The sequence below is a fragment of the Spermophilus citellus genome (genome assembly GCF_964194105.1).
Source record: "Spermophilus citellus genome assembly, chromosome: 6".
Taxonomy (NCBI): Eukaryota; Metazoa; Chordata; class Mammalia; order Rodentia; family Sciuridae; genus Spermophilus; species Spermophilus citellus.
In genome coordinates, this window is record NC_138187.1 from 100,892,011 (window position 1) to 100,919,719 (window position 27,709).

Here is a 27,709-nt window from a genome sequence, read left to right on the forward strand (position 1 = left end):
GGTATATGGAGGATGCACTCAGTTTTGTATATTGATCCTAGAGTTTAAACCTTGCTAAACTGTTCTCATTTTTAAAAAGGATTCTTTAGGGCATCCTGTATTGAAAGACCATGTTGTCCCAAACAGTTTGCCTCTTCCTTTCCAACATATCTTTTCTTGCCTAATTTTCCTAACCAAATCCTCTATTACAACGTTGAATAGAAATGACTATCTTCAATCTCATTCCTAATCTTGGAGAGAAAGCTTTTAGTCTTTTTTTTTTCCCCTTCCTTTTTCTTTTTGGGTTCAGACACATTTAACCAAGCTATATCCCCACCTTTTTTTATGTTTTGAGTCAGGGTCTCACTAAGTTGCTACGGCTGGCCTCTGATTTGTGATCCTCCTGCCTCAGTCTCCCAAGTTGCAGGGATTACAGGGGTATGCCACCACGTGTGGCTCAGATTTCGGTCTTTCCCCTTGAGCAGTATACCCAAATTGTGGGTTTCTCAGATGTTCACCAAGTTGAGAAATTCCTGACTATTCTTTCATCACGAAAGGTATTAAATTCTGTCAAATTATGTATCTGTGTCTACTAAATCACCACACTATTTCCCCTTCAAGCTATTAATATGGTATATCGTATATACTTATACTTAAGTACAGATGTATAATATATAGGCTGATTTCATGTTGACTGACCTTCGCATTCCTGAACTCCTCTTGATCATGGGGCATAATCCTTTTTAGACGTAGCTGGATTTGCTTTACTAGTATTGGTTTTCTGCACCTGTATCCATGAGAGATACTAGTCTGGCTTCAGTGTATGATACTAGCCTCAACGCATTAGGAAGCTTCCCCTCTCATTTTTTGAAACAGTTTAAGATTGATGTTAATTCTTCTTCAAATATTTAATAGACAGAATTATACAATGAGGTCCACTATTAATAGATAGAATTATACAATGAAGTCCGCTCATCCTGGGTTTGCCTTGGAAGGAAGGTTTTTGATTAATAACAATCTTTTTATAATAGTTCTGTACATATTTTCAAGTTCCTGAGTTAGTTTCAGTAATTTCAGAGTTTCTAGGAATTTGTTCGTTTCATCAAGGTTATGGAATTTGTTAGCAAATTAGTCTGCTTGTCTGCTATTAGTATAGCCATTGAGATGGTTTGGATATGAGGTGTACCCCCACCCCCAAAACCTCAAGTGTTGCCGCAGGAATGTTCACGGCAGAAGGGATTAGATCATGAGTGGTAACCTTACCTGTGGGTTAAGCCACCTGATGGAGAAGTAACTGGAAGGAGTACTGACTGGGTGGCACTGCACAAAGGCAGGGTGTGGCTGCAGGAGATCCCGACAGGGGCATGTCCCTAGGCATCATCGGGTCTCCAGAGTTGAGCAGCCCCCCTCCTCCACACCCTCCTCCATGATGCGCTGCCTCACCTGGGCCCAGAGCAAAGGGGTGGGTTGACCATGGACTGAGACCACTGAAATCATGAGCTCCAAACCAATTTTCCTTCTCTAAGTTGTTCCTGTCAGGTATTTTGGTCAGTCATGAAAAGCTGACAAATAACCCTAAGCCAAATAAAAACACAGCCACTTAAGCTCTCTCTTAGCTGTCTGCATAGAGTTATTATTCCTCCATCCTTTTACCTCAATCCACTTATGTCTTTGAACCTAAAGTCTTTTGTAGACAATAAATAAAATTTAAAATGTGGATGGAATTTTAAATCCATTCTCAACCTCTCATTTAAATCACAGCTTTCTCTGAGGCATGTTTTGAAAAGCCCTAGGGCTCTTTAACTTAACACCAGCAGGAAACTACTTATGGAAAAAAAAACATTTTATTTTAGCTTTGGGGGTTGGCAACACTAGGGACTGAACTCAGGGACATTACACCCTGGACTAATCCCTACACTTTATTTTTTTATTTTCATAGGGTCTCACTAAGTTGCCCAAGCTGGCCTTGAACTTGAGACCCTCCTGCTCCAGCCTCCCAAGTAGCTGGGATTCCAGCAAGCACCACCATGCCTGGACAATTTTATTTCGGGAATTCTACCATCACTCTGCCATATGACCTACAGCCCGTTTCTTTTTATCATAAATATGAAAAACAAAACAGATGACAGAATTGCCATGAGCAACTAGAGACACGAGGCCAAGACCCCCCACCACCAACACTGCGCCCTCTGCATCAGGGACCCCAGGGACACAGCAGCAGCAAAGGCTCTCATCTACCTGCAGAGTCGCTCTGGCCACCCACCCAGAAGCCACTTCCTGACAGTCTGAGCCAGTCCCTCACCTTCAAAGATCATTCCATTCCTCTCTTCAGGAACCAGTTCGCAGGAGTGGTTTAGCTGTTTAGCTGGGGAGGATCAATGTGATGAGAAGGGATGACCTCCTTTGTGGGAGCTGTAGAAGTTGGCCCTGGGCCAGGTGTCTCCATGGTGTCTCTATGCTACCATCAAGGGGGACACAATCTGAAGGGAGTGTCCCTGAACTTCCAAGTGAACCACCTGGAAACCTCCCCACCTCTGGACTGACTTTAGAAATGACAACCCACCATATTCAGCTAGTCTGATCGGGGTTCCTGTTTCAACCACAGTTCTATACTTTACATATTTCTCAACAAGATCAAAGCAGTGAGCTTCATTTCTTTATTTTATTCAAAAGACTTAAACATCTGTAAAACATTTATCAATCCATTACCACTTTATTTTTATTTAAATTCAAATGGTAGAAGTAACAAGAATGTGCACAGGGGCTAATCCCATAGAGTGGTGCCCCGGTGCAGGACCACCCACCTCGCAGCAGCTTTTGCACCAGGCCCCTGACTTCCATCCTCTTAAGTGACACTGTTCAAAAAGGGACACTGTCAAGGATTAGTTCTTACCAGCGGAGATGACCTTTCGAAAAACAAAACCCAGTGACTAGATCTTAAGCCAGCTGGTCTGGGAAGGCTGGTTTCCTGCTCCAGTCCCTTCACCCACAGGGCCGCTCCCCCTCTGAGGAGCACTGGAGACCACACCACCATCTCAGGGGCCCAACTGTGCACCACACATCTTCTTTGGCAACTTTACCAATGCCACTGGACAACTCTAAAGGTTGGGATCAACTCAAGTGTTTCGATATTTCATTGCAATTACCTAAGTGTAATTTCTAATAGATGCTAGAAGAGGAAAGCCTTCAAGCATGCCTCTAATAATGGCAAGGGGGAAAATCCTGCTAAATACTCACTAAAAGCTTATTAGTTACATACACATACATAATTCAGCTTAACCACTAAAAACATTAAAATGTTAGCTCCAATTCCTCATCATATCTTCTACAACAAAAGGAAAAAAAATGAGGAGGGGCTGGAGATGTAGCTCAGTGGTGGAGCGCTGGCCTGTCACGACAACCCTGGGTTCCATCCTCAGCCCTGCAGAAAACAAAACAGTGAAGATACTAATATCTGGGCATTTGTCCATTTTTTATGGAAGGCTATAAACTCAAAATGGCCTAAAATTAGCCAGAACTTTATACGAATTCTTACAAAAATACCTCAAAACTTATAATTTTAAAATGTTGACAGATTATTAGTTTTTACTCCTTGCTCCATGGATGGAGCCAGTTTTGGAGGTGTGGAAGTTCAGAAGTGCAACTAAGAAATCTTTTCTATCTAAAACAAAACCACCAACTTACAATTGCTGCCACTAAAAATGATAACCGCAACATTCACACCAAGAACATTAAAAGAGGTACCGCAGAAAAAGCAATACATAGCACGTTCACCTAGCACAGATAAATGGTGAAGGTCAGCCAGCAGAGACCTCAAACAGGCACACATGCAAACACTTGTGCCCACACTTGCACGAATGAAAAGAGGGCCTCAGCTGAAAACTATATGTACAGTGTGCGTACAACTTAGAAGACATACAACTGAAAACACTTCTAGGCCAATGCCACAGCAAAGTCCAGTGAAATGCTAAGTGACAGTCTTACAAACTGGTCTCTCGGAATCAGCCAGGGACGCTGCTCTAGGAGATGCCCTCCTCCTGATCAGGCATTTCTGTCTTCACCGAGAACACGTCTGCCAGCATATGCTTTGGGATCTCGGAGCCCCGGACCTTCAGGGCGTAACAAGCATTCTCCACTTTGGCCAGACTCTGTTTCAGGGTGTACAGCTTCTTGGAGACCTCGTAAGGCCCAGTGTTGCCAATGAAGGAGAAACCGTCATACACCTGGCGCAAAAACTGGCTCACTTCAAAGGGGGTGTCGATGTCCCCGTTCCCCACACTGTTAATACACATCCGCATCAATTCTCCAGTTAGATCAGCCACTCCCAGAAGATAATCCACAGGTGTGACTTTCAGTTTCCAAGTGACAAGATGCTTATCTTGTGCATCCAAGGAGGGCTAGAAAACAAAAAAACAGAAAGCAATGCACACAAAGAAAGCTCACTGGAGAGCGCACCCAGTCCACTGCGTCCAAGAGGAACGCAGAGCCTGTGCCGGGGAAGAGGAACCCGCCCGAGGCCTGGGGAGGAGTAACTAGAGGCCCAGGGTACTCTGAGACTCACACTGCCCCAGGAAGACCAACTGCCTCCAGCTTCACTAGACAGAGGAAAGTGTTCTTCAACATGGCCTCATGACCTGGCAGCACGAAAATCGCCATTCAACTGACAATTATGCAGCCTTCCCAAGCCAGACGGCTCCTCTCCACTCAGCATTAACCACCATGACTGGGGGCCTCTCGCTGCAGCACCCCGGCTCCCTCACACTCCTGCGTCCTTCCTGAACTCGGCCTATGAAATCAGAACCTGGAATCAATACTAAAACCTACCCGTGGACCCTTTACTCAGGAGGATGAGTGCAGCGATCATAACCACGTGGAGTGTGTTCCACTAGGAATTACTCACCAGTTCTTTCAGCGCTCCTTGGTGGATCCCTCTGCAGCCTCCTTAAACATTCCTCCAACCTTCAACTCCCCTGAGCAACCCACTCTACCCCAAGCCTCTTGGTGTCAGCACAGCTGCCTACTCCCTGGCATCGCCTTTCCTGCCAACAGAGCCTCACTGCACCCCCAGGTGCTCCGCCCTCCCTCCTCCAGGCCAGCGGTCCCTCTTGCTTTGAGGTTAACACTTCCAAGGACCTCGAGGCATCTCCTCCCACCTCTTCCAGCATCTTGCTGCACCTAGCAAATTATCTTATCTAAAACCTCAGTCTCCTCATCTGTAATATGGATAACAGGACCCTTTCAGAGGTTTATTTTATGGATTAAATGAGACAGCACTGACCCCATTCTCAGCACAATGCTCCAACACAAGTACACACTCAGTGCTGGCAGCGATCATCCACGTGCAAACCCTCTCTCCACATCATTCCAGGTCACCTCTGTAGTGGTGACGTCAGACTAAACTCTATGAGCCCTGGCTAGGTGACGGTGCAACTACAGCCGAGACTGCAGGAAGCGGGAACCACACAGGTGGGCAGGTAAGAACTGTACTTATATAACCTGATGAACTAGCGCACTATTCTTCAGAGATGAGTGCATTCCAAAGCCTTTAAAACCACATCATGAATACCTGCCATGTTCCTATCAGAGACTGGCACTTTTTAGAAAAGCAGGTTGTGTGGGGTAGGGGGGTGGAGATGAGTGCATTTACTTTACTGGGTTCAATCCTTAGCACCTCATAAAAATAAAATAAAGGTATTATGTCCAACTACAACTAAAACAAAGCCATTCATAAAAATGAACTTAAGGAAAACATTAGTTCTTTGTTTCTACCATGATATGGAGGTTATAAATAAGTAGATTTTAGAGAAAGAAGCATGATTTAAAAATTAACAAACTTCAACTAACAAATTGGCAGCAATATCTTCCTGAAGTTTATTAGTGAAGAAAAGCAATTTAAAGTACAGTTTTTCAAGATGGATACTATAGTATTTAGGGTGAAATACCATGGTATTGCTAATTTGCTTTATAATGGCTTAATTAAAAACATTTAGAAAAAGTAAATATGTCACAATGCTAACCACTGAGTCCAGCTTGTGGGATAGGGCCCTCACTTTTTTTTCTACTCTGTACTGTTCTGTATGCTGAGACTTTGTAATTTTTAAATTAAGTCAGTTTGACAATATCCTCAGGAGGCAAACCAGAACACAACATTTGCCCTATCAAATCTCAGCACCAAACACCCTCAACATTAAAAGGAAATGCCATTTAGGAACGTGGCTCAGCAACCTGACAGTGCATATGACGACACAGCACCATGACCTAAAACTACCTGGCACCGAATCCTGGCACGGCAAGCACTCTGCTCCCAGTCTGTCTGCTTTCCTGGACACTCCCGTCTCGGGAGGAGGGAGCAGGAAGGGGCTGTGGCAATCCCAGGTGGCTAAGAAGCAGGGTCAAGCGGGTTGCTCGCTTCTCACGGCAGCTCACCACCCTTCGCCAGCACGCAGGAGCCTCATTGGTCGGAGCGGAGCTCCTCAGTCGGCATCACCCACTGCAGCACAGCGCAGCGCAGAGCAGGCCAGGGGGCCCTCAAGGCCCGGCAGTCATGCCACATGGGCCCGTGTGTCAGACTAGCTTCCAGCTGACCTACAGGAAGTCTACTCCTGCAGCTCCTTCCACCTCCCACCTACCTATCCTGACTCTCTGGTGCTAAAAATAATAAAAGGAGGGGAAAAAGGCAAAAAAAAGGGAAAAAATTTTTATCAGAATTTTATGTCAAAAGATACATCATTCAAAATGGCCCTCCTTGTGGAACTGCAAATTGGTGCAACCACTCTGGAAAGCAGTATGGAGATTACTCAGAAAACTTGGAATAGAACCACCATTTGACCCTGTTATCTCACTCCTCAGTTCATACCCAAAAGACTTAAAATCAGTATACTACAGTGACACAGCCAAGTCAATGTTTATAGCAGCTCAATTCACAATAGCTAAGCTATGGAACCAACCTAGGTGCCTTTTAACAGATGAATAGATATAGAAAATGTGGTATGCACAATGGAATATTACTCTGCCTTAAAAAAGAATAAAATTATGGTATTTGCTGGTAAATGGATGAAAGTGGAGAATATCATGCTAAGTGAAATAAGCCAATCCCAAAAGCCAACGCCAAATGTTCTCTATGACGTGTGGCTGTTGGCTCATAGAATAGAAGTACTTTGGATTAGACAAAGGGGAATGAAGAGAAGGGAGTGGGATAGGAATAGGAAAGAGACTAGAATGAGTTGGACATAACTTTCCTATGTTCATATATGAATACATGACCAGTGTAATTCCACATCAAGTAAAACTAGAAGAACAGGAAGTTGCACTCATGTATATATGTCAAAATACATTCTACTGTCAGATATAACCAAAACGAACAAAAAGAAAAAGGGCTCACCCTGTTGCCTCAGTGTTCTTTCTATCTTAAAATCCAGAAAGAAAAAAGAAAGAGTGCTTGTTTAAAAAATCTACCTGCAGGGACTGGGGTTGTGGCTCAGCAGCAGAGCGCCTGCCTAGTTCATGCGGGGCGCTGGGTTCAATCCTTAGCACCTCATAAAAATAAGATAAAGGTATTGTGTCCAACTACAACTAAAACAAAATATTTTTTAAAAAAATCTACCTGCAAAAAGTTAATTCACAAGAGCTACATAAATTCAGACATAAGCATCATGATCTAAGTGATTCAGAGCTCTCACCATGCAACAACGACTTTACTGGATCCCTCGGGTATGGAGTAAGTACATGGCCTCACTACAAAGCTTCAAGTCAAAGCCTCTCCAACAAGGCTCTGAGGCAGCACCTAGCACAAGGGGCCACTGGAGCTCACTTTGAGAAGCTCTGGCAGAGAGACTTAGCAGAGGATTGGATGCAAAATGCCTGGTTTCAAATCTTAGTGCTGCCACTTGGCTGTGTGGCTTTTTTTTTTTTTTGGTCCTGGGGATTAAACCCAGGGCATAACCACTAAGCTACACCCCTGTCCTTTTGTATTATTTATTTATTTTTAAATTTTGGACAGGGTCTCACTAAGTTAATTAGGATCTTGCTAAGTTGCTGAGGCTGGCTTTGAACTTGCAATCTTCCCGAAGGGATCACAGAAGCAAGCCACCATGCCTGACTTGTTGTGTGACTTCTTGTTAGCTATTCTTTAAAAGCCTAATTCCTAGGGCTGGGGATGTGGCTCAAGCGGTAGCGCGCTTGCCTGACATGCGTGCAGCCCGGGTTCGATCCTCAGCACCACATACAGACAAAGATGTTGCGTCCGCCAAATACTAAAAAAAAATAAATAAATATTAAAAAAATTCTCTCTCTCACTCTTTCTTTAAAAAATAAATAAATAAAAGCCTAATTCCTTCTCTGTAAAATGAGGTGATAATTCTTATCTCACAAGGTTAATAAAAGAACTAATAACAGTGTTTGCTTTAGGCAGAAAATTGTTTCTTTTCCCAGTGTACCCCAAGCTGTTCCTCTTCTATCCCTAACTAGAACATTTAAAAGCCCTATTTCCCTGGCTGAGAATCTGAAATCACGTGGATCATGCCCCATCTCAATCTTCTCCGCATGGAGCTAGTCCATCCCCTACGACCATTAAGCCATATACTATACAAATAAGAAATATTTTAAGTTCTCACAGTCTTGTTTTCTTTTCCACTGTCTTCTGTTGTAAATACCAACTCTTTATTAATTTCATCCATACTGATTAATGACCGTGTTTTGATGAAGTGTTGAAAAGAGACAGCTTCCACATATTCCTGCAGTCCTGAAAAACAAACAAAAACAATCACTAAGGGAAACTAAACATATAGAACTGTCACAGTCAGAGACTTCCCCCGACCACCCATGTCCACAGCAGAATCCACCAGGCCTGTGCTGGTGAAGGCGGTGCACACTTTCCCCCAGGCCTTTGTACCAAGCCTAATGGGATTGACCACCCCGGCTCTCATGGTTAGCTAGCTGGAGCAAGGCATGTGCTCCAGTGCTGTCCCCACTGCGTCCCCAGTGCCTTGCACAGAGCAGACATAGAAACACAACTAAATGAAGACATCCATTTCTTAAAAACGGGGTATTGTAAAATTATGTTGTGGAAGAACACTTAATAACTAGGAATACGCCTGTTATGAAAACCTACAAAACGCAGTAGGAGCACAGGTTCACTCTGGGAGGTGAAGTTCTGCAGAGGGTGGAGGGGTGCTGGCACCACTGTGGACGACTGACACCAGGTGCTGCCCGGACCCAGCTCACACAGGGGACCCCATCACAGGCACTGCACCTTGGGCTCTTCTTGAGCAGTTACAGAGGGTCCTGCCTGCACTGCTTTAATCATGTCCCCTAAAGTCTGACATGCTATATCTGACCTTCAAAAAGCAATCATCTAAAGAGTATCACCAAGTATTGGTCCTGATCTGGTCATGTCAAACCACTGTGGAATAGACCAATTTATGAGGTCAAGTTTTCTTGGTCCAGTGTTTTTTTCTTTTTCTTTTTTTAAATTTTAGATCTACTTAATTAGAATGCATTTCAATTCAGAGTACACATACACAGCACAATTTTTCATGTCTCTAGTGATATAGGAAGCAGAGTCACACCATTGGTGTCGTCATACGTGTACCTAGGTACCTACGTGTACCTAGGGTAATGATGTCCATCTCGTTCCACCATCTTTCCAACCCATGCCCCTCCCTTCCCCTTCCTCCCTTTTGCCCTATCTAAAGTTCCTCCATTGTTCCCATGCCCCCCACCCCCATTCCCATTATGGATCAGCATCCACACATCAAAGAAACATTCAGCCTTTGGTTTTTTTGGTCCAGTTTTCTTAAAGTGGCACGAATGTTTTATGAAGTGATATTAACTTCAGAAAAAAGTCACATGGTAGAAAAAAAGCTGGACCCCTCCCCATACTGTCTACCCTGCTGAACTTGACATTACTTCACACATAGCTATTTCTAAGACCACCAACATTTTTAGCAATACAATATTATTCTTTTGTATCACTCGGGAGCACCGTGTTGCAGAAGCAGATAGAAATCTTGTTTGGTTGCCACATAATGTAGCTTCACTAAGATGGACTTTAAAACAAACATTTCAGTAGGAAGAGCAACTCGTAACACTCCCACTGCCAGAGCAGAGACCACGGCGCCTGCTGCACGGTATTCACACAGAGCTCCAAGCCAGGAGGTTGGTTCCACTCAATTTTACTACCTACAAATTAATTTGGTGGGGGGGTTACTGGGTATTGAACCCAGGGGTGCTTAACGACTGAATCACATCTCCAGCCCTTTTTTAATATTTTATTTAGAGACAGGGTCTCACTGAGGCCTAGTGCCTCGCTAAATTGCTCAGGTGGCTTTGATCCTCCTGCCTCAGCCTCCTGAGCTGCTCGAATTACAGGCATGTGCCATCGTGCCCAGCTGCTAGTTTGCTTTTTGACTGATTATTGGCTTATTCTGTTACAGTCTAAATCTAGGAACCTAGATTTAGGAACATTCCCCAGAAGTCCATGTGCTGGGATATGTAGCAAGTGGAAGGACTGGACTGAGAGCTGTAATCCCATCAGTGGATTAATCCAGTTAATGGATTAGTGATCTGGACTCACTAGGTGGTGACTGCAGGCAGGTGGGGCATGATTAGAAGAGAAAGGCACTGGGGGACTGCCCTTGGGAACTCCACCTGGCTGGTCAAGAGCCCAGCAGCTGTCCTCTGCCCCCGCCCTCCCACCTAGTGCTCTGCCTCTCCTCAGGCCAAGGGCAGAGGAGGCCCTGACCACAGGACTTAAGTGTTCTGAACCACGAGCCAAAATAAACTCTTCCTCTAAGCTGTTCTTGCCAGGCATCTGGACGGTGGTGGTGAAAGGCGATCGTGGCTCCACCTGTCACTGAACTGACTCCTCCTCAACTACGCAAGGCACTCCAACTCACGGTGCCTACCCCCAGCTCAGCTCCCTTCCTCCTCTTGCATGTCCACAAACTCCTTAAAAGGCTCTGTTCAACCAAGTGACACAGACCCAAGAAGAATGTCCTTGTATGCCACAGAGGACCTGGGAAGGCAGAATCTCAGCCTTTCACTGAGCCCAGGGGTCCAGATTAGACACACCTTCTCCCTACTGGTCTCTGTGAGCAAAACAGCAATTTAGGAAGCAATGCTTGTTCACCATAAAATGAATTCTGTCACCCTGCTTAGAGAACAATGGTGATTAGAATCCTTTTGATTTTGTTTTTAGAATTAGTTTCATTATTGCCAGGCATGGTGGCACACAACTGTAATCCCAGAGGCAGGAGGATCATAAGTTAAAGGCCAGCCTCTGCAACCTAAAGAGGCCCTGTCTCAAAAGATAAAAAGGACTGGAGGTGTGGCTCAGCGTTAAAGCACCCCTGGGTTCAATGCTCAGTCCCACCAAAACAAAACAAAAAAAAAATCTTAACCATTTTTAATTGTACATGTCAGTGGTAATAAATACATCCCTAAGAGTGTACACACCATCACCATCTCACCTTGTGTGGGGTGGAGGCTGCTGGGGCAACCCAGGGCCTGTGCATGCCAGGCAGCACTCTATCACTGCACTACGTCCCCAGCCCCTCCAGAACCCCCTCATCTTGCAAAATTGGAATCTTCTTTTAAGCAGCATCTCCCCGGTTTTCCCTCCTTGGACACCAGCAACTACCAGTCTTTCTGTCCTGGTTTTGACTACAGACCTGGCATAAGGGGAACAACAGTATCTGTCCTGTGACTGTCATTTCACTTAGCTTAAAGTCCTTAAGTCTCATCCATGTGCATCATGAGTCAGAACAACCTTCCTCTGTGAGGTGAAGAAACACTCAATGGTATGCACAGGCCACATTCTACCTCTCCGTCCACCCTCACTCAGGTGGGTTCGGGTCACTTCCAGCTTTTGAAGAATGCTGCCGTGGACAGGGGGCAAGCACCCGCTCAAGCCCCTGCTATTAAGTTTCATGGATCTTTACCCAGAAGCCCAGGATAAAACTGCTAACAATAAAGATAAGACATGAACAACAAGTCCTGGGCCACTCTCAGTGCCCATGGAACCTCGCTTGGCTGCATTACCGACAGTCAGTCCTTCCTTCATAAAGACAGCTGAGGCTGAAGTCAGGTGAAAAGGGCTGTAATTCAAACACTCATGCCTTCCCCGGTTTTACTTGCTCTACATGCAGCTCCACATAAACACGCACACTGTTCTCACCTTTTCCCACTGAATTCCCACTACAACTTTCCCCAATGCTAGATAAGCAGAGTGCTTATCTAGCAGGCATGAGGCCCTGGGTTCTATCCCCAGGACCACAAATATTTGGAACTATCTAGACAGTTGTATTTGACTTATACTTATTTTGGATTTGAGTCCATTTAAAAAAATATATTCTTACAGAGAAAACTCAGAATCAGAAGTCCTGATTTATTCATTGGGAAAAAGTCATGCAGAATGAGACGACCCAAAATGTATCTGTGGTGCCACTCTCTGTCAGACATGGGTAGCTATCTGATATTAGGTCTCAGGTTTTCCTGAGGTCATGTTAAGCTGTCATTGGGACACTCAGGATATATTTGACAAAAGTCACTTCAGAAGTAAGGTGGCCAATTCTGTTCCACAGAAATTAGGTTTCATGTTGTATCACTGAGAAAGTTCAAGGACAACTGGCCCAAAACACCGAACAGCATTTTGATCACAAATAGGTAAAAGGATGTTTAGACAAGCTGTGCTTCAACTTGATGACAAGGACATCCGTTATATTCAGCATATAATCCCCAAGGTGAAAATTCTCAGCCTACTGCCACATGTCATCAAACAATGCCTTCCCCTTTGCCTTTACCTTGGATAAAATCCAATCAGAATTATTTACAGAATCAACTTCCAGTAAGAGGGATGTCTGGAGGCTGACTTCATGTAATTTATTTTTCTCCTTGTTTCCCTATTGGAACATATACAGGGAAACTCAATAAAAGGCTTCCAATTATCTTTGCTCATTCTTTTTTTTGTAGTTGTAGATGGACAAACTGCCTTTATTTTAATTTGTATGTGGTGCTAAGGATCGAACCCAGTGCCTCGCACATGCTAGGCAAGCACTCTGCCACTGAGCTACAACCTCAACCCCTCTCATTCTTATATTACATCTTAAGCAATACACATTCAGCCCAATTCTCCATCAAAAACCAAATGCAAGGGCTGGGGTGTAGCTCTGTGGTGGGGTGCTTGATTGGCCATGTGAGAGGCCCTGGTTCTATCCCCAGTGCCAGCAAAACAAACAAACAAACAAACAAAGCATATAAAGGTAAACAGGCGAGACAGGCTTTGTAATAAATCGCAACCTCACATCTCAACTTCATTCACAGGCTTATGATGCTTTCTAGAAACTGTTTTCCACAAGACTCAGTGTCCTGCCCTGGGCTGTGCCTGAGAGGAGGGAAAGCAGGTGTCCACACGAAGGCCTGCAGGATGGTAACAGCAGTGCCACTCACAGAGGCCAAAAGGGAAACTGAGCAGGTGAGTCAACGTGATACCCTCGGGTAACAGACTGCGAACAACCAGCGTGGGGGACATGTACAGGAAGTCCCGACATATGCCAAGATACAGACAGCCTTGAAAACATGATGCTACCCGAAAGCAGCCCGACTCAAAAGGCCACATGTTGCTTAACTATATTTACAGAGGAGAAATTCATACAGACAGAAAGGAAATTAGTAGTTGCTAGGACTTGGGGCAATGGCAGATGATGTGGCAGCACACTGTTGTGTGCTCCACCACAGCGTGATGGAGGAGAGTCTTGTGAGGAGAAGGGTGCGCCTCTCTGACTTGGTGCACTAGCCCCAAAACAATGAGAAGACCCATCCTTACCAAGTGAGACCTGAGCTCCAGAGAGCCCCAGGAAAGCAACAGGAATGTTCAGAGGTATAAAGAGGTTTGAAACACCTCCAGGGTGGGAGCTGATGTCCTCCACCACCCTTTGAATTATAAAATCACTTACAAATTAGCTGAATACTCTCAAATAAAATGAAAATCTCCACAAAAAGTTTAAAATCTAAGAATAGGCATATACCCAAATTTTCCACTAAATCAAAAGGACCCAAAATTACCACACCGGGCAGAGAAAAATACTAGTCATCTAACGTCTCTTGTTCTCCTTGGTACAGAGAGACCTTATTTCCCGCTCTCCTCTGCAGTCGGGTGTGGCTGTGACACTGGCACATAGGAAGTGGCCAAAGTCCCTCCTGCAGGTCCACAGTTGCCCCAGAAACCCTCAGTACCTCCCTCCATTCTCCTCCTTCCCCAGCCTCAGTCCTGTGCTGACGCCCTGGTGGTTCTTACACTGATGACAGTAGAAGCTGGACAGCCGCATCCCTGAATGATCAAATGGGCAGAGCACGCTCAGCACCACTACTGCACAGCCCACATTGAAAAGAGAAGGAAGTCACTTCCACCTTGGCAAGCTACCAGGATGCCACCGGCCAGCCATTTGTGTCCCCACTTGGCTTTACCTTAATTCACCAAGGTCTCTGGCACTTCTCTTAAACAGATACAGATATTCACACCCTACTTTGTTTTCTAGTATGCCTTCCCAGTTTTGCTAATATACTGAAACTATCATATTTCTCTGTATGACTATAATGGACTTCAGAACTTTCTTATTGGAAAATACTTGGATTAAGTGTGATACATTTATATTGATCCAATTCCAGCTACTGTGTTTAAGAAATAGCTCCTGGAAACATTTTCTTTTAGAAAAAACAACAGTAAAATTAAAAACTCACAAAAGCAAACCATCAGATAAAGGATATAGTTGGGGGGAAAAAGGGGTCTTTTAAAAAAATAGTTTTATTCTTCATTCTTTCAACATTTTTCAAGTACATACAAAAATAAAACCTTTGCAGAGATTTGAGTCTACATTCCAATAAGGGAGAGGAAGACAATGAAGAAACAGTGTAAGTTGTTTGGTGGTATGAAAAAAGAAAACAATTAACATATGCTGGTTTATAAAGAGAACCTTAATATCTGGGGTAAGCAAGACAGAAGCCCTTACTAGGACTAGATTCTAAAGTCAAGAGGTAAACTGAAACCACTCAGAGACACCAAGGACACCCTTGGTGGCTTATTACCTTGGGCATAACTTCTGTGAGCCTCGATTTCTTAACTTGTAAAATGGTAAAAATAATTTAGGGGTACTGCAAGAATTCAAAGAAATCATGAATATAAAAATAGTGGCTTAAAAAAATACCTCCAACAAGCTCGGTGCGGTGGCACACACCTGCACTCCCAGCTACTTGGGAGGCAGTCTCAGGCCAGCCTGGGCAACTTAATGAATCAAAAAAATAAAAACGATGGTGGTGTGGGCGTACAGCTCAATAGTAAAGCACCCCTGGGTCCAGTACCCAGTACAAATTTTAAAAAGGCTAGGGACAGAGTTTGGTGGCAGAGCGCCATGGGTTCAATCCCCAGTACTACCAATCAATTAAAAAGAAAGAAAGCAATGTGTTGGGAACAGACCTTCGGTTTTGCTGTTGTTCAACACAAGGATACTCATGTCTGTACTCCACAATACCCCTTAGGAAATGGCCTGTGTGCCACTATACTTAATAGGCATAGAACTCTTTTAGTTCAATGCCAGAACTGTTTTATCTCCAAGTCAAAAGAACAACTACTTGGAGTAACACCAAGACAAACAATGACAAGCAGCAGGCATTTCATAAGCACCTTATTGTTAACATACCCTAATTGTAAATAGTCAATTTTATTAAATAAGTGTCAGAAAATTTTTTAAGTCCTGGATACTCTTTGGCTGTTTTATTCCTTAATTTTAAAAACCTTTATTGCTTCAATTGAAATAACTTTAAGGACTTTCTGCAGCAAAATGGGCTATAAGGAATCAAATCCCTACTTTTTAAAATCCACGAGTAGGTTATTCTCAAAGAAAACTCCAACAAGGGCCTGAAACAGACTATATGGTATGCACGAGCATCCTCAGTGATCCAGTGAGCAGAAGTCTAGAGCAGCTGTGCTCATCCCACTCCCTCCCAATCTGAGAAACACCACTGGCAACCAAGGCAGGCCACACCACAGAGCTGCAGGGTGTCTTTGGAGTGGTTATGCATGTGGCCCTGGCTGCTGGCACTCTTTCTCCACCCCTCACCTGTGAGTTTAGTGAAGGACATGCCAAGTAGAGCCAATGGGCCAAATCTCAAATGTCCCACTCGGTGCCTGGGGAATAGTGCAGAACAGAGCCTAGCCATAACCTGGTAAGAAACCTGGAAGCTTGATCCACACATGAAAAATGACATCACTTCTCACGTCTGCAACACCAACACTGTGATGAAAACACACAAGCTTTTATAAAGATACACAAGAGTGTGTGTATGTGTGTATGTGTGTGTGTGTGTATGCTACCAGGGATTAAAGTCAGGGTACTAAACTACTAAGCCACATCCCCAGCCTTTTAGATTTTATTTTGAGACACGGTCTCAGCTATGTTGCTAAGGGCTTCCCCAAGTTCTGAGGCTGGCTCTGAACTTGTGATTCTCCCACCTCAGCCTCCTGAGTGGCTGGGATCACAGGCATGTGCCACTGCGCCAAGCAAAGATACAAGTTTTAAGGACAGATCAAACTGACAAGTGAGGACAACTGTGGTCAGCTTTTATATGTTGCCATTAAGTTTTTGCACGACAGGTTTCCTGCATGATGTGAAGGAAACAATGCCAGGAATACACAGCTCTTCAAACCCGCCTTCAGTCACTCAAGCCAATAGGAAGCTCCAGAGACCTGCAACTGGGACTCTGCTCACTGTGATGCAGTGAGACAGGCTGTGCCGCCACTTCAATCAAAGTCTTTCTGGAAACCTGGCTCCCCAGCACCAACCCCATCAGCCAGTGTCCCTCAGGATTTCACGTGCACACCCACCACAGCTTCTACTGAGACCGGCTACCTTTCCACTGCTCCAGGTGGCGCTCTAGCTGTGGGAGGTGAGGTGGCCATAACTCACCAGGTCTCCCTTGAGTACACTCAGGTACAAACACACTGCTCCTGCCTCATCTCTGACAAGATCCATACCCAACTGCAGCCTGCAGGGCACTTTGGACAGAGTTCCAATTTACCTTCTCCCCACGGTACCTCCACTGGGAGGAACAAAGGTGGAGTACAAGAGTGTGAGGCAGAGATGGCCAACAACTCCGACCCACCACCAGCCAGGAATGAGAGCCAAGGGAAGCCACCAGAAGTTTTGACAGAGAGCACCACCCCTAAGAATGCATGGCTCTTCCACTGAGCACACCACACCTGTACCACAGCACTGCCAGAAAGGGAGGCACTGCCCATGTGGTCCCCAATGCAAAGAGCCCCCTTGGTAAAGGAGCAAAGAACTCATGTGTCAACACCAGCTTTTCTTGGTTTTAAGAAAAAATGAGGTGCAGTTTACCTACGCACTACACAGTCAATAAATGAATCTTCACGTGTGTTTATCTATGTAACCACCCAGATCAAAATGTAAAACATTCCCATCACCTCAGGAGGTTCCCTCATGCCCCTAGTCAACAACTCTGCCAGCTACTCCATTTCCTGGAAACCACTGTCCTCCCTTCTGTCTCCCACATCAAACCTGCCTGCACTTACACATCACCTAAGAAGAAAGACACAGCAAGTGCTCTTCTGGCCTGCTTATTTTGCCCAGTGACCATGAGATTCCTGTGACACTGCTGCAGGTATTTGCCATTTTTATTGCTTATAGTAGATTTCATAAAACTATATCACTCACATATCTACTTTCCTACTGACAGACACTGTGGTCACTGTTCAATTCAGGCATTATGACAAGAGCTGCTACGGGCCTCTTCATGTCTTATGTGGTGTGCAATGTAGGCTCAGGTCCAGATGCCACCAGCTCATCCTTTAAGTCACTGCTCATCTCTGTAACTGGGCCACGCTGGGGGCAAGGGGAGCTCACTGTGGTCCTACTTCTGTGTTATGCAGTCAATCAGGACAAGAGCACCTTCTCATATGTACGTCAGCCATTTGGACGGTCTTTATTTGGGTGGGGAGGGTAGCCTCTGTCCAAGTTTTTTCTTCATTTTTACAATATTTTTCTTTTTGATGATTTATAAGAATCTTTATCCAAACATGTATTTTAAATGTCTTCTCTCATGTTTCAGCTTGCTTTTTCACTTCTTTATTAATGACTTTGGAGAAACAGAACGCCTTAATTTTAATGATATTCAATTGATCCACTGTTCTTTAACAGGTGCTGTATTCTGTCATTCTAAACTCTTTCCCGCACCAGGTCATGAAAATATCTCAGATATTTTCTGCTAGAAGCTGGGCTTAGCTTTCCCCTCACCTTCCCACCAACATCTTTGGACTTCTCACCCTAGTGAAATCCGTCTTATCTGAGGTGGTGCCTTCTGACAACACAAACTAAATACATTAAACCATGCTCATTACTGTTGGCTATTATTTAAAAACAAATAAGCCCCTGATACGAACTAACAAATGACAGAATTGGGTCCTTAACTCCTCTGGGAATGGCTGCGACAACTCCTCGCAGACCTGAGCTTTCATTTTAGTCTCTAACAGTGTAGCTCACCTCCAAGACCCCACTGCACACACAGCCACCATCTGCCACCAAAGCTGAAAGACAATTCATCATTTCTGATAAACAAGTGCTGAAACTAGACACACTCTGAGCAGACGGCAAGTGAGCACGTGTCCCAACCCTGCTGCAAGTCCTGGGTACACCCGGTTGGCATAGCACCTCTCTCAGCAATGGACTTGGGTTCAGAAGAGGACAGAGAAAGGACTGAGAATTCTGAACATTCATTCAACTCATGGGACAGCGGTGACCACCAAAATTCTTTAAAATAAACAGATAAAACCCAACCCTATCCCCAGGCTCCCAGATGGAGTCACAGTGGGAGACGTTTGGGTTCATCTGGCTGAGGGACAAACTCTCCTCCATGAATTACCAAAGTACAAACTGAGAATCACCGTGAGACTTTCCTTTAGTGAGAAATGATATGTGCCCTCTCTACTGAATAAAACCAAGAAAGTTCATTCTACTATCTTTATATTTTCAATTATCTTATTAGATCAGTCAGAAACTATTGTTACATAGTCAGAAAAATAAAGCCAACCGAATGTTTTCAGACTGTCTTCACATTACCCAAAAGACCTTGTTTTTTTTTAAACAGCCAATGTGATTTTACCAGATATCAATTAAAATTCATGCAACTCACACATAAATCATGTAGCATTTTTTCTAAAACACAGCTGCCACTGAGGTGATGGCAGACTCACCCGTGGTGATGGCTCGGTGGAACTGATGCATGTCTTCTCCTGACAGCTCCTGGGCTACCTGCAATATTTTTTGTCTGACACCATCCAATTTAACTTCTGATTCAGTGAGTATTTCTTCCATATCAGGAGCACTATAATTAAGATATTGGAAACTTTTAGGACTTCAGCCAGATGCTTTAATAATGAAAAACCAAAATCATCCAAATATGAATTAACTGGGACTAAATATCTATGTATTTGGATACTTCTAACCCTTATCTACAATTATATTTTATTAATAGGATGGAAAATGTTGTAATATACTACTAGGTACAAAAATTGATTTTAGACAGGTAATAAAAAGATTAACTGCCACATTCAATGAATATGTATGGCATATCTGCTTCCAGTAAATGGAATAAAAATTAGAGTATTAGAGACTTATCTTAAAAGTTCTAAATGGTGGTGCATGCCTGTAATCCCAGCTACTCAGGAGGCTCAGGAGGAGAACTGCAGCCTCAGCAGCTTAAGGACCCTCTGTCTAAAGAAAATAAATAAAAATGGCTAGGGATGTAGTTCAATAATAGAGTAACCCCTGGACTCAACACCCAGTTTTAAGTTAGGGTTGGGACGGGCTGGGGATGTGGCTCAAGTGGTAGCGCGCTCGCCTCGCATGCATGCGGCCCGGGTTCGATCCTTAGCACCACATACAAACAAAGATGTTGTGTCCGCCGAAAACTAAAAAATAAAAAAAATAAAATAAAATAAAAAAAGTTAGGGTTGGGGATATGGCTCAGGGATGGAGCACTGCAAGACACTGGGTTTGATTCCCAGTATCATGCAAAAAAAAGTTTTAAGTTAGTGAAGGAATATCTCAATAATGCTTTTGATAACAAAAGGCTATCACAATTGGCCTTACCTAATACTTGATAAGATACACAGTGGAACATCAATCACAGCTATCCCTCTGGAGTGGCATCTAGAATTTGCAACTAGAATCTCTTTTGGAACAGGACCCAGACATATGAGCTGGGGGCTCCAGGGCAGGCACCTTCTACCCCACATGGAACAGAGAAGCAAAGGAAGCTGGCCAAATGAAGTATGAAGCAAAGGAAGAGGCAACAGTGAAAACTGGGAGACACACAGCAGCATCTGCGTAATCACTGCTGCACACTTCCCTGCTCTGTTTAGGCTACTCTAAGGTGGTTTCTTTACTTTCAGCAAAGACATCAAATACAGACTGTCTGCCTAGAACAAGAACATAGTAGCTGGGCGCAGTCGCGCACACCTTTAATAGCTCGGGAGGCTGAGGCAGAAGGATCATAAGTTCAAGGCCAGCCTCAGCAACTTAGCAAGACCCTGTCTCAAAAAAGGGCTGAGGATGTGGCTCAGTGATTAAGCACCCTTGAGTTCAATCTTTGGTACCAAAAAAGAACAACGTAAAGTCCTAAAGGAAGACAATAACAGAAAAGTCAAACAAAGAAGAGCTTTCAAAGACAAGCAGTTGACAGTACCATGTGCTACAACAGGTAGAATAAAACAGCAGTGTATACACTACAGTTAACAGTATGAAGGTAACAGAACAACTTTAACAACTGAAAGAGTGCAATGAGTTGGAAACAAATGAGAATGACCATACCTTAACATTTATTTAATATTAAATTTTCACACCTATTAACAAAGTAAAATTTGAATGTATTAGGCTCTAATAAATAATCCAAATTTTATTTTCCCAAATAGCTATATCTGAATGATTGATCTTCATAAAACAGAAAATCCCTGGCTGCTCCAAAATCAAGAATTTTCCCCACCTATTTTTAACAAAACATTTAGTTTTAAAATGTACTTGCTAATACTCTCTGATCCCAATATATTCCAAAGACACCACATCTGACAGCAAGCGACTGTTCATTGAGGTATAAAAAACATATGTAACTGTATCCAACTGTAACAAATTTTAAACAGGCTTACGCACCTTGTAATCCTATGGAGGAGAAAAATGGTTCTTTTACTTTCAACGGTTATGTCTCGGCTGAGTTTCACCAGCCTCTCGTACTTGTCATGCCGCGCATCCAGCTCCTGCTGAAACGCTGAAAACACAGTTGACCGTAAGCAGGCGGGCGCTCACTCAAGCCCTCATGCAGCAGGCCACAAGGCGAATGCAGACATGGTTGAAGCCACCTGCCTTCACTTGACAAGGAACATGAGCAGAACATGCAGTCACTTAGTCTCAAACCAGGAGGCAGGACACTGTCCTCCAAATACCTTTCTGTACATGACAAGGAGGCACAGAAACACACCATTCCTGAATCCCTGAGGCTAACAGAGCTCATGAACTGCATTAAAGCAGCACTGGTGGACTAAAATGAAGATGAAAGGAGCTTTGTGAACCAAACCTCGGTTCCTTAAAAGCTAAAAATATGACTATCACACATAAGTATCTAGTGACACCCCAGTCAATGTATTATAAATCATGTGAACCTGGGGGCTGGGCTTGTGGCTCAGTGCCAGAGCATGTTCGAGGCCCAGGGTTTGAGCCTCAGAACCACATAAAAATAAAATAAAGATATTGTGACCAACTACAACTAAAAAATAAAATATTTTTAAAAATTAAAAAAATAAATAAACCATGTGAACCTAAAATGCACATTATTTCACCTTGTTACTATACTGCATTCAAACCAAATGTACTTGAAAAAAATACTATTTTCAAGAAATAAAGAGGGAAAAAAAGATTGAAAATTCACAATCATTATGTGAATTGGTTTTATTTTAACTTCAGAGCTAAACCATACAGTATTCAGCAAAAACCAGCTGAGAACTGAGTCAGACAACACAGGATGTGAGAAACCTAGAAAGAGGGGCTGAGGCTGGGGCTCAGTGGTAGAGCACTTGAATAGCACATGCGAGGACGGGGTTTCATCCTCAGCCCCACATAAAGATAAATAAATAAAATAAAGATATTGTGTCCACCTACAACTAAAAACAATATTAAAAAAAAAGAAGAAGAGAAGAGAAATCTATAAAGAGGGGGCTGGGACACAGCCCACTGATGGAGTGTCTGCCTAGCATGTGCAAGACCCTGTGTTCAACCCCCAGCACCACACTAAAAAAAAAAATGGAAAGAAAGAAATCAATCAGGGGCTAGGGCTGTAGCTCAGTGGTTGAGCACTTATCTTGCATGCGTGAGGCCCTGGGTTCGATCCTCAGCACCACATAAAAATAAATAAATAAATAAATAATAAAGATTTTGTGTCCCATCTACAACTAAAAAAAATACTTAAAAGAAAAAGAAAGAAATCGACCAATCAATCTAGGAAAAGAGAACCAAGGAGAAAACTAGAAAGTAAGAGTTCCCAGAACAAGGGAGACTGAAAGCAGCTGTGGTATCCAGTTAATTTACAGTCTGATGATTCATCCTGTCACTGTGAAGAGACCAGAGTCCCCACAACACTATGTAACCACGAGAGTCTCCTTCTCCACTTTCACTCCTCTTTTCCTTCTTGATTATAGAACAAGGCATTGCACAATCTCTAAAACGTCTCGCCCCAAACATCCTTTGCTTGTATGTGACCACTCTGACTCCTATCCTGTTTTTCCTGATCCTGTATGAGCAATTACTGCTAAAGGCACTACTGAAGGGAATTTCTGTTTATACTGGTGAAATATAATTGCTTTTAAACTAATAAATTTTCATTTCTTCTGCTCAAATTGCTTTTGACAAATATTAGGAAAGATTTTTATTCTAACTGCCTTTATTTACAAAAAAAATCTAATTTAATACTATCAAATACAAAGCTTCTTTAAAATAATCAACTCTTCACCATGAACTGCTGTTTCAGTCTCAAGATGTTTTCTTTACTAAAATTTATACCAAGTAACAAAATTATTTTTATTACTTTTTAAAAGACCCCATCTGTGGCATTGGGTATACTTATAATGGAGAAAAAGGTTAATTTAATTGAAAGAAAATGTTTTACCTTTTCTAGAATAAAGAAAAAAGCTCATTTTATTATACTACACAGAAAATACACATATATAAATAACATTAACTAAAACAGTCCAACACCAGGAGTCTCTAGACATATTAAGATCACCTGCAGGAAAAGTAATGCGTAGAACCCAAGATATTCAAATAGTGAAATCACACCCTCCCTGGCCTGTGTACTGCTTTCCTGCTACTCCTGATTCACACTGCTGCCACTCTGTAACACCATTCCCACTGACCACCTCGTGATCCACACTTCATCACTCAGATGCCAGCGGATGCGTGAATGGCAGCTGCCCCTTCTCACTTCCTCTCTAGACCCTGACCATGCTTTGCTGGTTCCTTATTTCCCAGCATTTATGTTTTACCAGCTAACATTATACTGTCTACTTATCAGTGTGTTAACTGGTTCATTCATGAAGGCAAGAACTCTATCCTCACCACCGCATCCTCAGAGCACAGGACAGCGGTGAAGGCCCAGAGAAGATGTTGAAAAACACTTGACTTGCTAGCTAAAGTCACCGTAGTACAACATGCTGGACAAGAGCACATCTACAGTTTGAAATGAATCCACCACCTGCCAGTGGAATGCTATTTCCCATAAACAAAATTTGTGAAAAGATACTACAAATCCACCTGCCCTCTGAGCACTAACTCCAGCACGCAATGAACTGTCCTACCCTGTAACTGTGAACAGCAGCCTTTCTAAATGGACGTTATGCTGCTGGAATTCACACTATAACTATTCATTAGAGCTACTGATACAAATCAGTTCTAAAGCACTGTTCAATCTGCTGCACGGCCTTCCCTCATGTCCTGCTACCTGCAGAAAAGCAGCACAATCCATTGGCAACTAAAAAATATTTTAAAAATAAAATTGATATTGTAAAATAAGATTTTAAGTTTCTTTACTCTTATGCATCAACAGTAGTAAAATATTCATCTAATGACTCCTTTTAATGAAGAAAGTTTTGTACCTTTGACAGCAAAGTATTTCCTGAAGCACCTTGGGTTTAAGTTTAACCAACCACATCATCTCATCACATTTTCTCTGTAAGATAGTGTTCTCATTGAAGACCTTCCTGGGGCTGGGGCTGGGGCTGGGGCTGGGGCTCAGTGGTAGAGCACTTGCCTGGCATGTGTGAGGCACTGTTTTCCATCCTCAGCACCACATATAAATAATACAAAGTTATTGTGTTCATCACAACTTAAAAGGAAAAAAAAAAAAAAGACCTCTGCTGAAACCTCCTCCCACAGACCTGTAATGTTTACAAGGACACATGGCAATCTTGAAGAAGGAGAATATTTTAATTTGCTTAGAATACAAAATGGCTAGAAGGCAAAAACTGCACTTAAAAATACTGTTAATATGCACAAAGCAATTATTTACTCTACAAAAATGAAGAGGACAAAATCACCTCATTTCTAAATTACATGGAAATCAAAGGTTCTACTAGAAACCAAAATATTCTTAAATTGCAGACGTGCCTTATTTGGGTTCTCCCACAAAGGAGGCTCACAATGAGCATTTTGTGCAAAATATAAAGACATGCCCACCTTCATGAACATGAAATGTGATCATAAAATGACACAAACTGCTTACAAAAATTAACTTTAATTGTCACCCATAAGATAAAATAGCTTTCCACATACAATATGTATATCTCCAGAAAATAAATGCCTTTTTTCACATTGATGACTTTTTCCTGTTCTTTGCTTGTCTTCCTGTCATCATGGCTTCACCAAGCTGTAACTGACACATCAAAATTGTGCACACAGGCTGGAGATGTAGCTCAGCGGCAGAGCACTTTTCCAGCATGCACAAGGCCCTGGGTTTAATCCCTAGCACCAAAAAATGATCATGAATACTACAGCATACAACCTGATGCTGGTACACATGGACACCGTGACATCCTCGTGCCAAGGAGCACACCCATCACTTCACAAAGATCTATTTTTATGTGGCTGAGAGTATTTCAAAGCTACTCGGCAAATTTCAAGTATCAACTTTCCAAATTCTCAAGCATCATCATTGAAATGCCCATAAACCACTTACTTCTCTCATTAATGACCTTATTTCAGAAGCATTTTCATTCCAAAGACCCAGGAAGTTGCTTGGCTTATAGGGAATCGACAGATGTGTTCTGCCAAGAATTAAAAAGCAAGAACTTAAACAAACTATTAGCCAAGTTAGTAGCTGGCCAGAACCTCAATTATAATTTTTATAAGCAGCTTTTATTACTAAGATGAAATTAGGCGAAGATTTCATCCAATATTTCAAGGTAATAGACACTTATTATTTAATCATACACTATATTATGAATACTTCAAGGCTCACTGTGAGCTGGATGTGGTGAATATAAAATTAGATAAGATACAGTTGTTATCCTCAAGGAGCTCAGACCAGTATCAGAGATAAAACAAATAAATAAGATGTAATTGTGCTACAGCAAATATATATATATTAGATTTAGCCAAGAGATATCAATAACCGTCTCTTCACTGGGTGGATGGATAATTAACATGTTTACCACCAACAAGCTACTTGAACCAGATCTCAGAGAAAATCATGATTCACCAAATAGGCAATGAAGGCACTGAGTTAGGAGCAACTCCAGCTGAAGAACTATGTGCTCCAAAGCAGGCAGAAATGCAAAACATGCCAGAAGTAGCTAGTGCTATATGGGAATGTGAAGTGCAGAACACTTGACTTGCTAGTTTCTCCCCCAAGTATGTAGCTGTATCAGCATGCTCTCTGTTCAGTTACAGCTAATTTTCTTGAATCACTGGAGATCACTGTAGATACTGTGCTAGCCTCAAAACATCTGTGACTCTCCCCTTTTAAAAAATGAAACCTAATTCCTTTCCCCTTAAACATGAAGTGGTTTTAAAACTGCCTTGCTTCTAGCAAATACAATGTGGTAAAAGTGACAATGTGTGATGTCTGAGGTTTGCAGGTTAAGGACCCATGGTTTCTTCCTTATTCTCTTTAGGGAAAGTAGGTACCATTCATAAGGACACTCCCGCAGCTCTATGGCCAGGAACAGAGAGCTGCTTGTAGTCAGAAGGCTTATACTGTGAACAGCTCAATCCCTCAAGCCCCAATCTAGCTTCCAATGACTGCCAGTCAGAACCGGCCAGGTGAATACCTTCCTTGTTACTGAACCACAGAAACTATGCAGTACAGGTCAGCAGGCAGAGGGGGCAGAGGAGGTGTGTCTTGTGGTTTCAAAATGGGGAGAAACCTGACCAGTTTAGTAGGCTGAGAACAAGGCGACCATGGATCTAAAGGCGTATGTAATCCACTAACAATGGTCCCTTCCTGTGTCAGGTCACAACAGTCTGCCTTCAAAAGACTGGTTAACACACTGAACACGAACATGCTAGGCAACCAGCCGAGGCACCACGACCAGGCCCAGGGCAACGTCCAGGCCCGTGCCGTGCTCAGTACCCACTGCCGTTCACTCGTGTCCTCATGCCAGCGTGGGGGCAGCGGGCCGTGGAGTCACGCCTAGACTCCAGGCTTTCCAGGCAGAAAGCGTACCCACAGCGGCAGCCCGGGAAAGCAGGTGCACACGGACGCGCAGCGGCCGGCCCCCGCCCGCCAGCCCGGGGCACTTACACTTGAAGGCCAGCATCACCGGCGACGACGCGCTCACATCCTTGCCCTCTCTGCGCTGGCCGTGCGGGAAGTTGTCGTGCTTCCTCTTCCTGAAGCCGCCCGGGCCTGTGCGGAAGAGAGGGGCGCTAGGTGGACTCGCGCCGCCGCGCCCTCCCGCCCCGGCCTCCCGCGCCCGGAATCCCCGGGCCTCCCGGCGGCGGGCGCGGGCGCGGCCGCTGCGATAGGATGGCGGCGCAGCCCGGGACCCGACGGTCACCGCGCCCGCGCCCGAGCCCTCCGGGGACGCCACCTTCTTTGCCGCTCATGTCGGGCTGCCTTCGCTGGGACGCGCGAAGACTACAGGCCGCGGAACGCAGCACAGCGCCCGCGCCCTCTACAAGACAGGACAAGGGCCTGCGGGAAAACCGCGCGACGCGTGACGGCCACGCACACCGGAAGCCCGCTCGCGGCGCTCCCCGGCCGCGCACACTTCCGGCTCCTTTGTCGGCGTTCCCCCGGCCGTGTACACTTCCTGCGCGCGTGCTGAGTCCTCGCCGGCTCTTTCCCGGCCGCTCTCATTTCCGGCCCCGCCGCCGGAGCATCTCCACCGCCCGGCGCTACCGCCCTCCGCGCAGTGCCCGCAACCTGGGCGCGCAGGCGCAACTGTAGCCCGGAAATCCGACGGGCGCCGGCGAAGTACCTGGGCCCGCACTCGGTCGCCCTCGGGAGACGAGCTTCTGCGAGGACTTGAGGCGTAGGGTATTCTGGTCACGGCTCCGGGCGTGAGCCTCAGACCTCCACACGGCGCCCCCTCGAGGGCTGGCGGCGGCACCGCCGGGTCGGGGACTGCGATGGGCAGGACCGACGCGTGCCGGCCCGCAGCCCGCTGGCTGCACCTTCG

General features: G+C 44.2%; 1 protein-coding gene across 1 annotated transcript; it reads right to left on the minus strand.

Moving 5' to 3' along the window:
• Positions 1-2,668: 2,668 nt before the first annotated feature.
• Positions 2,669-27,374, minus strand: TSNAX (translin associated factor X). Its single transcript, XM_081299661.1, has 6 exons — positions 27,119-27,374; positions 26,830-26,934; positions 21,195-21,309; positions 19,241-19,371; positions 8,592-8,719; positions 2,669-4,376 (listed from the first exon to the last, which is right to left on the minus strand). Exons 1-6 carry the CDS (start codon positions 27,132-27,134, stop codon positions 3,999-4,001), a joined length of 873 nt encoding a protein of 290 aa, XP_081155787.1. The 5' UTR covers positions 27,135-27,374; the 3' UTR covers positions 2,669-3,998.
• Between the last annotated feature and the right edge of the window lie 335 nt (positions 27,375-27,709).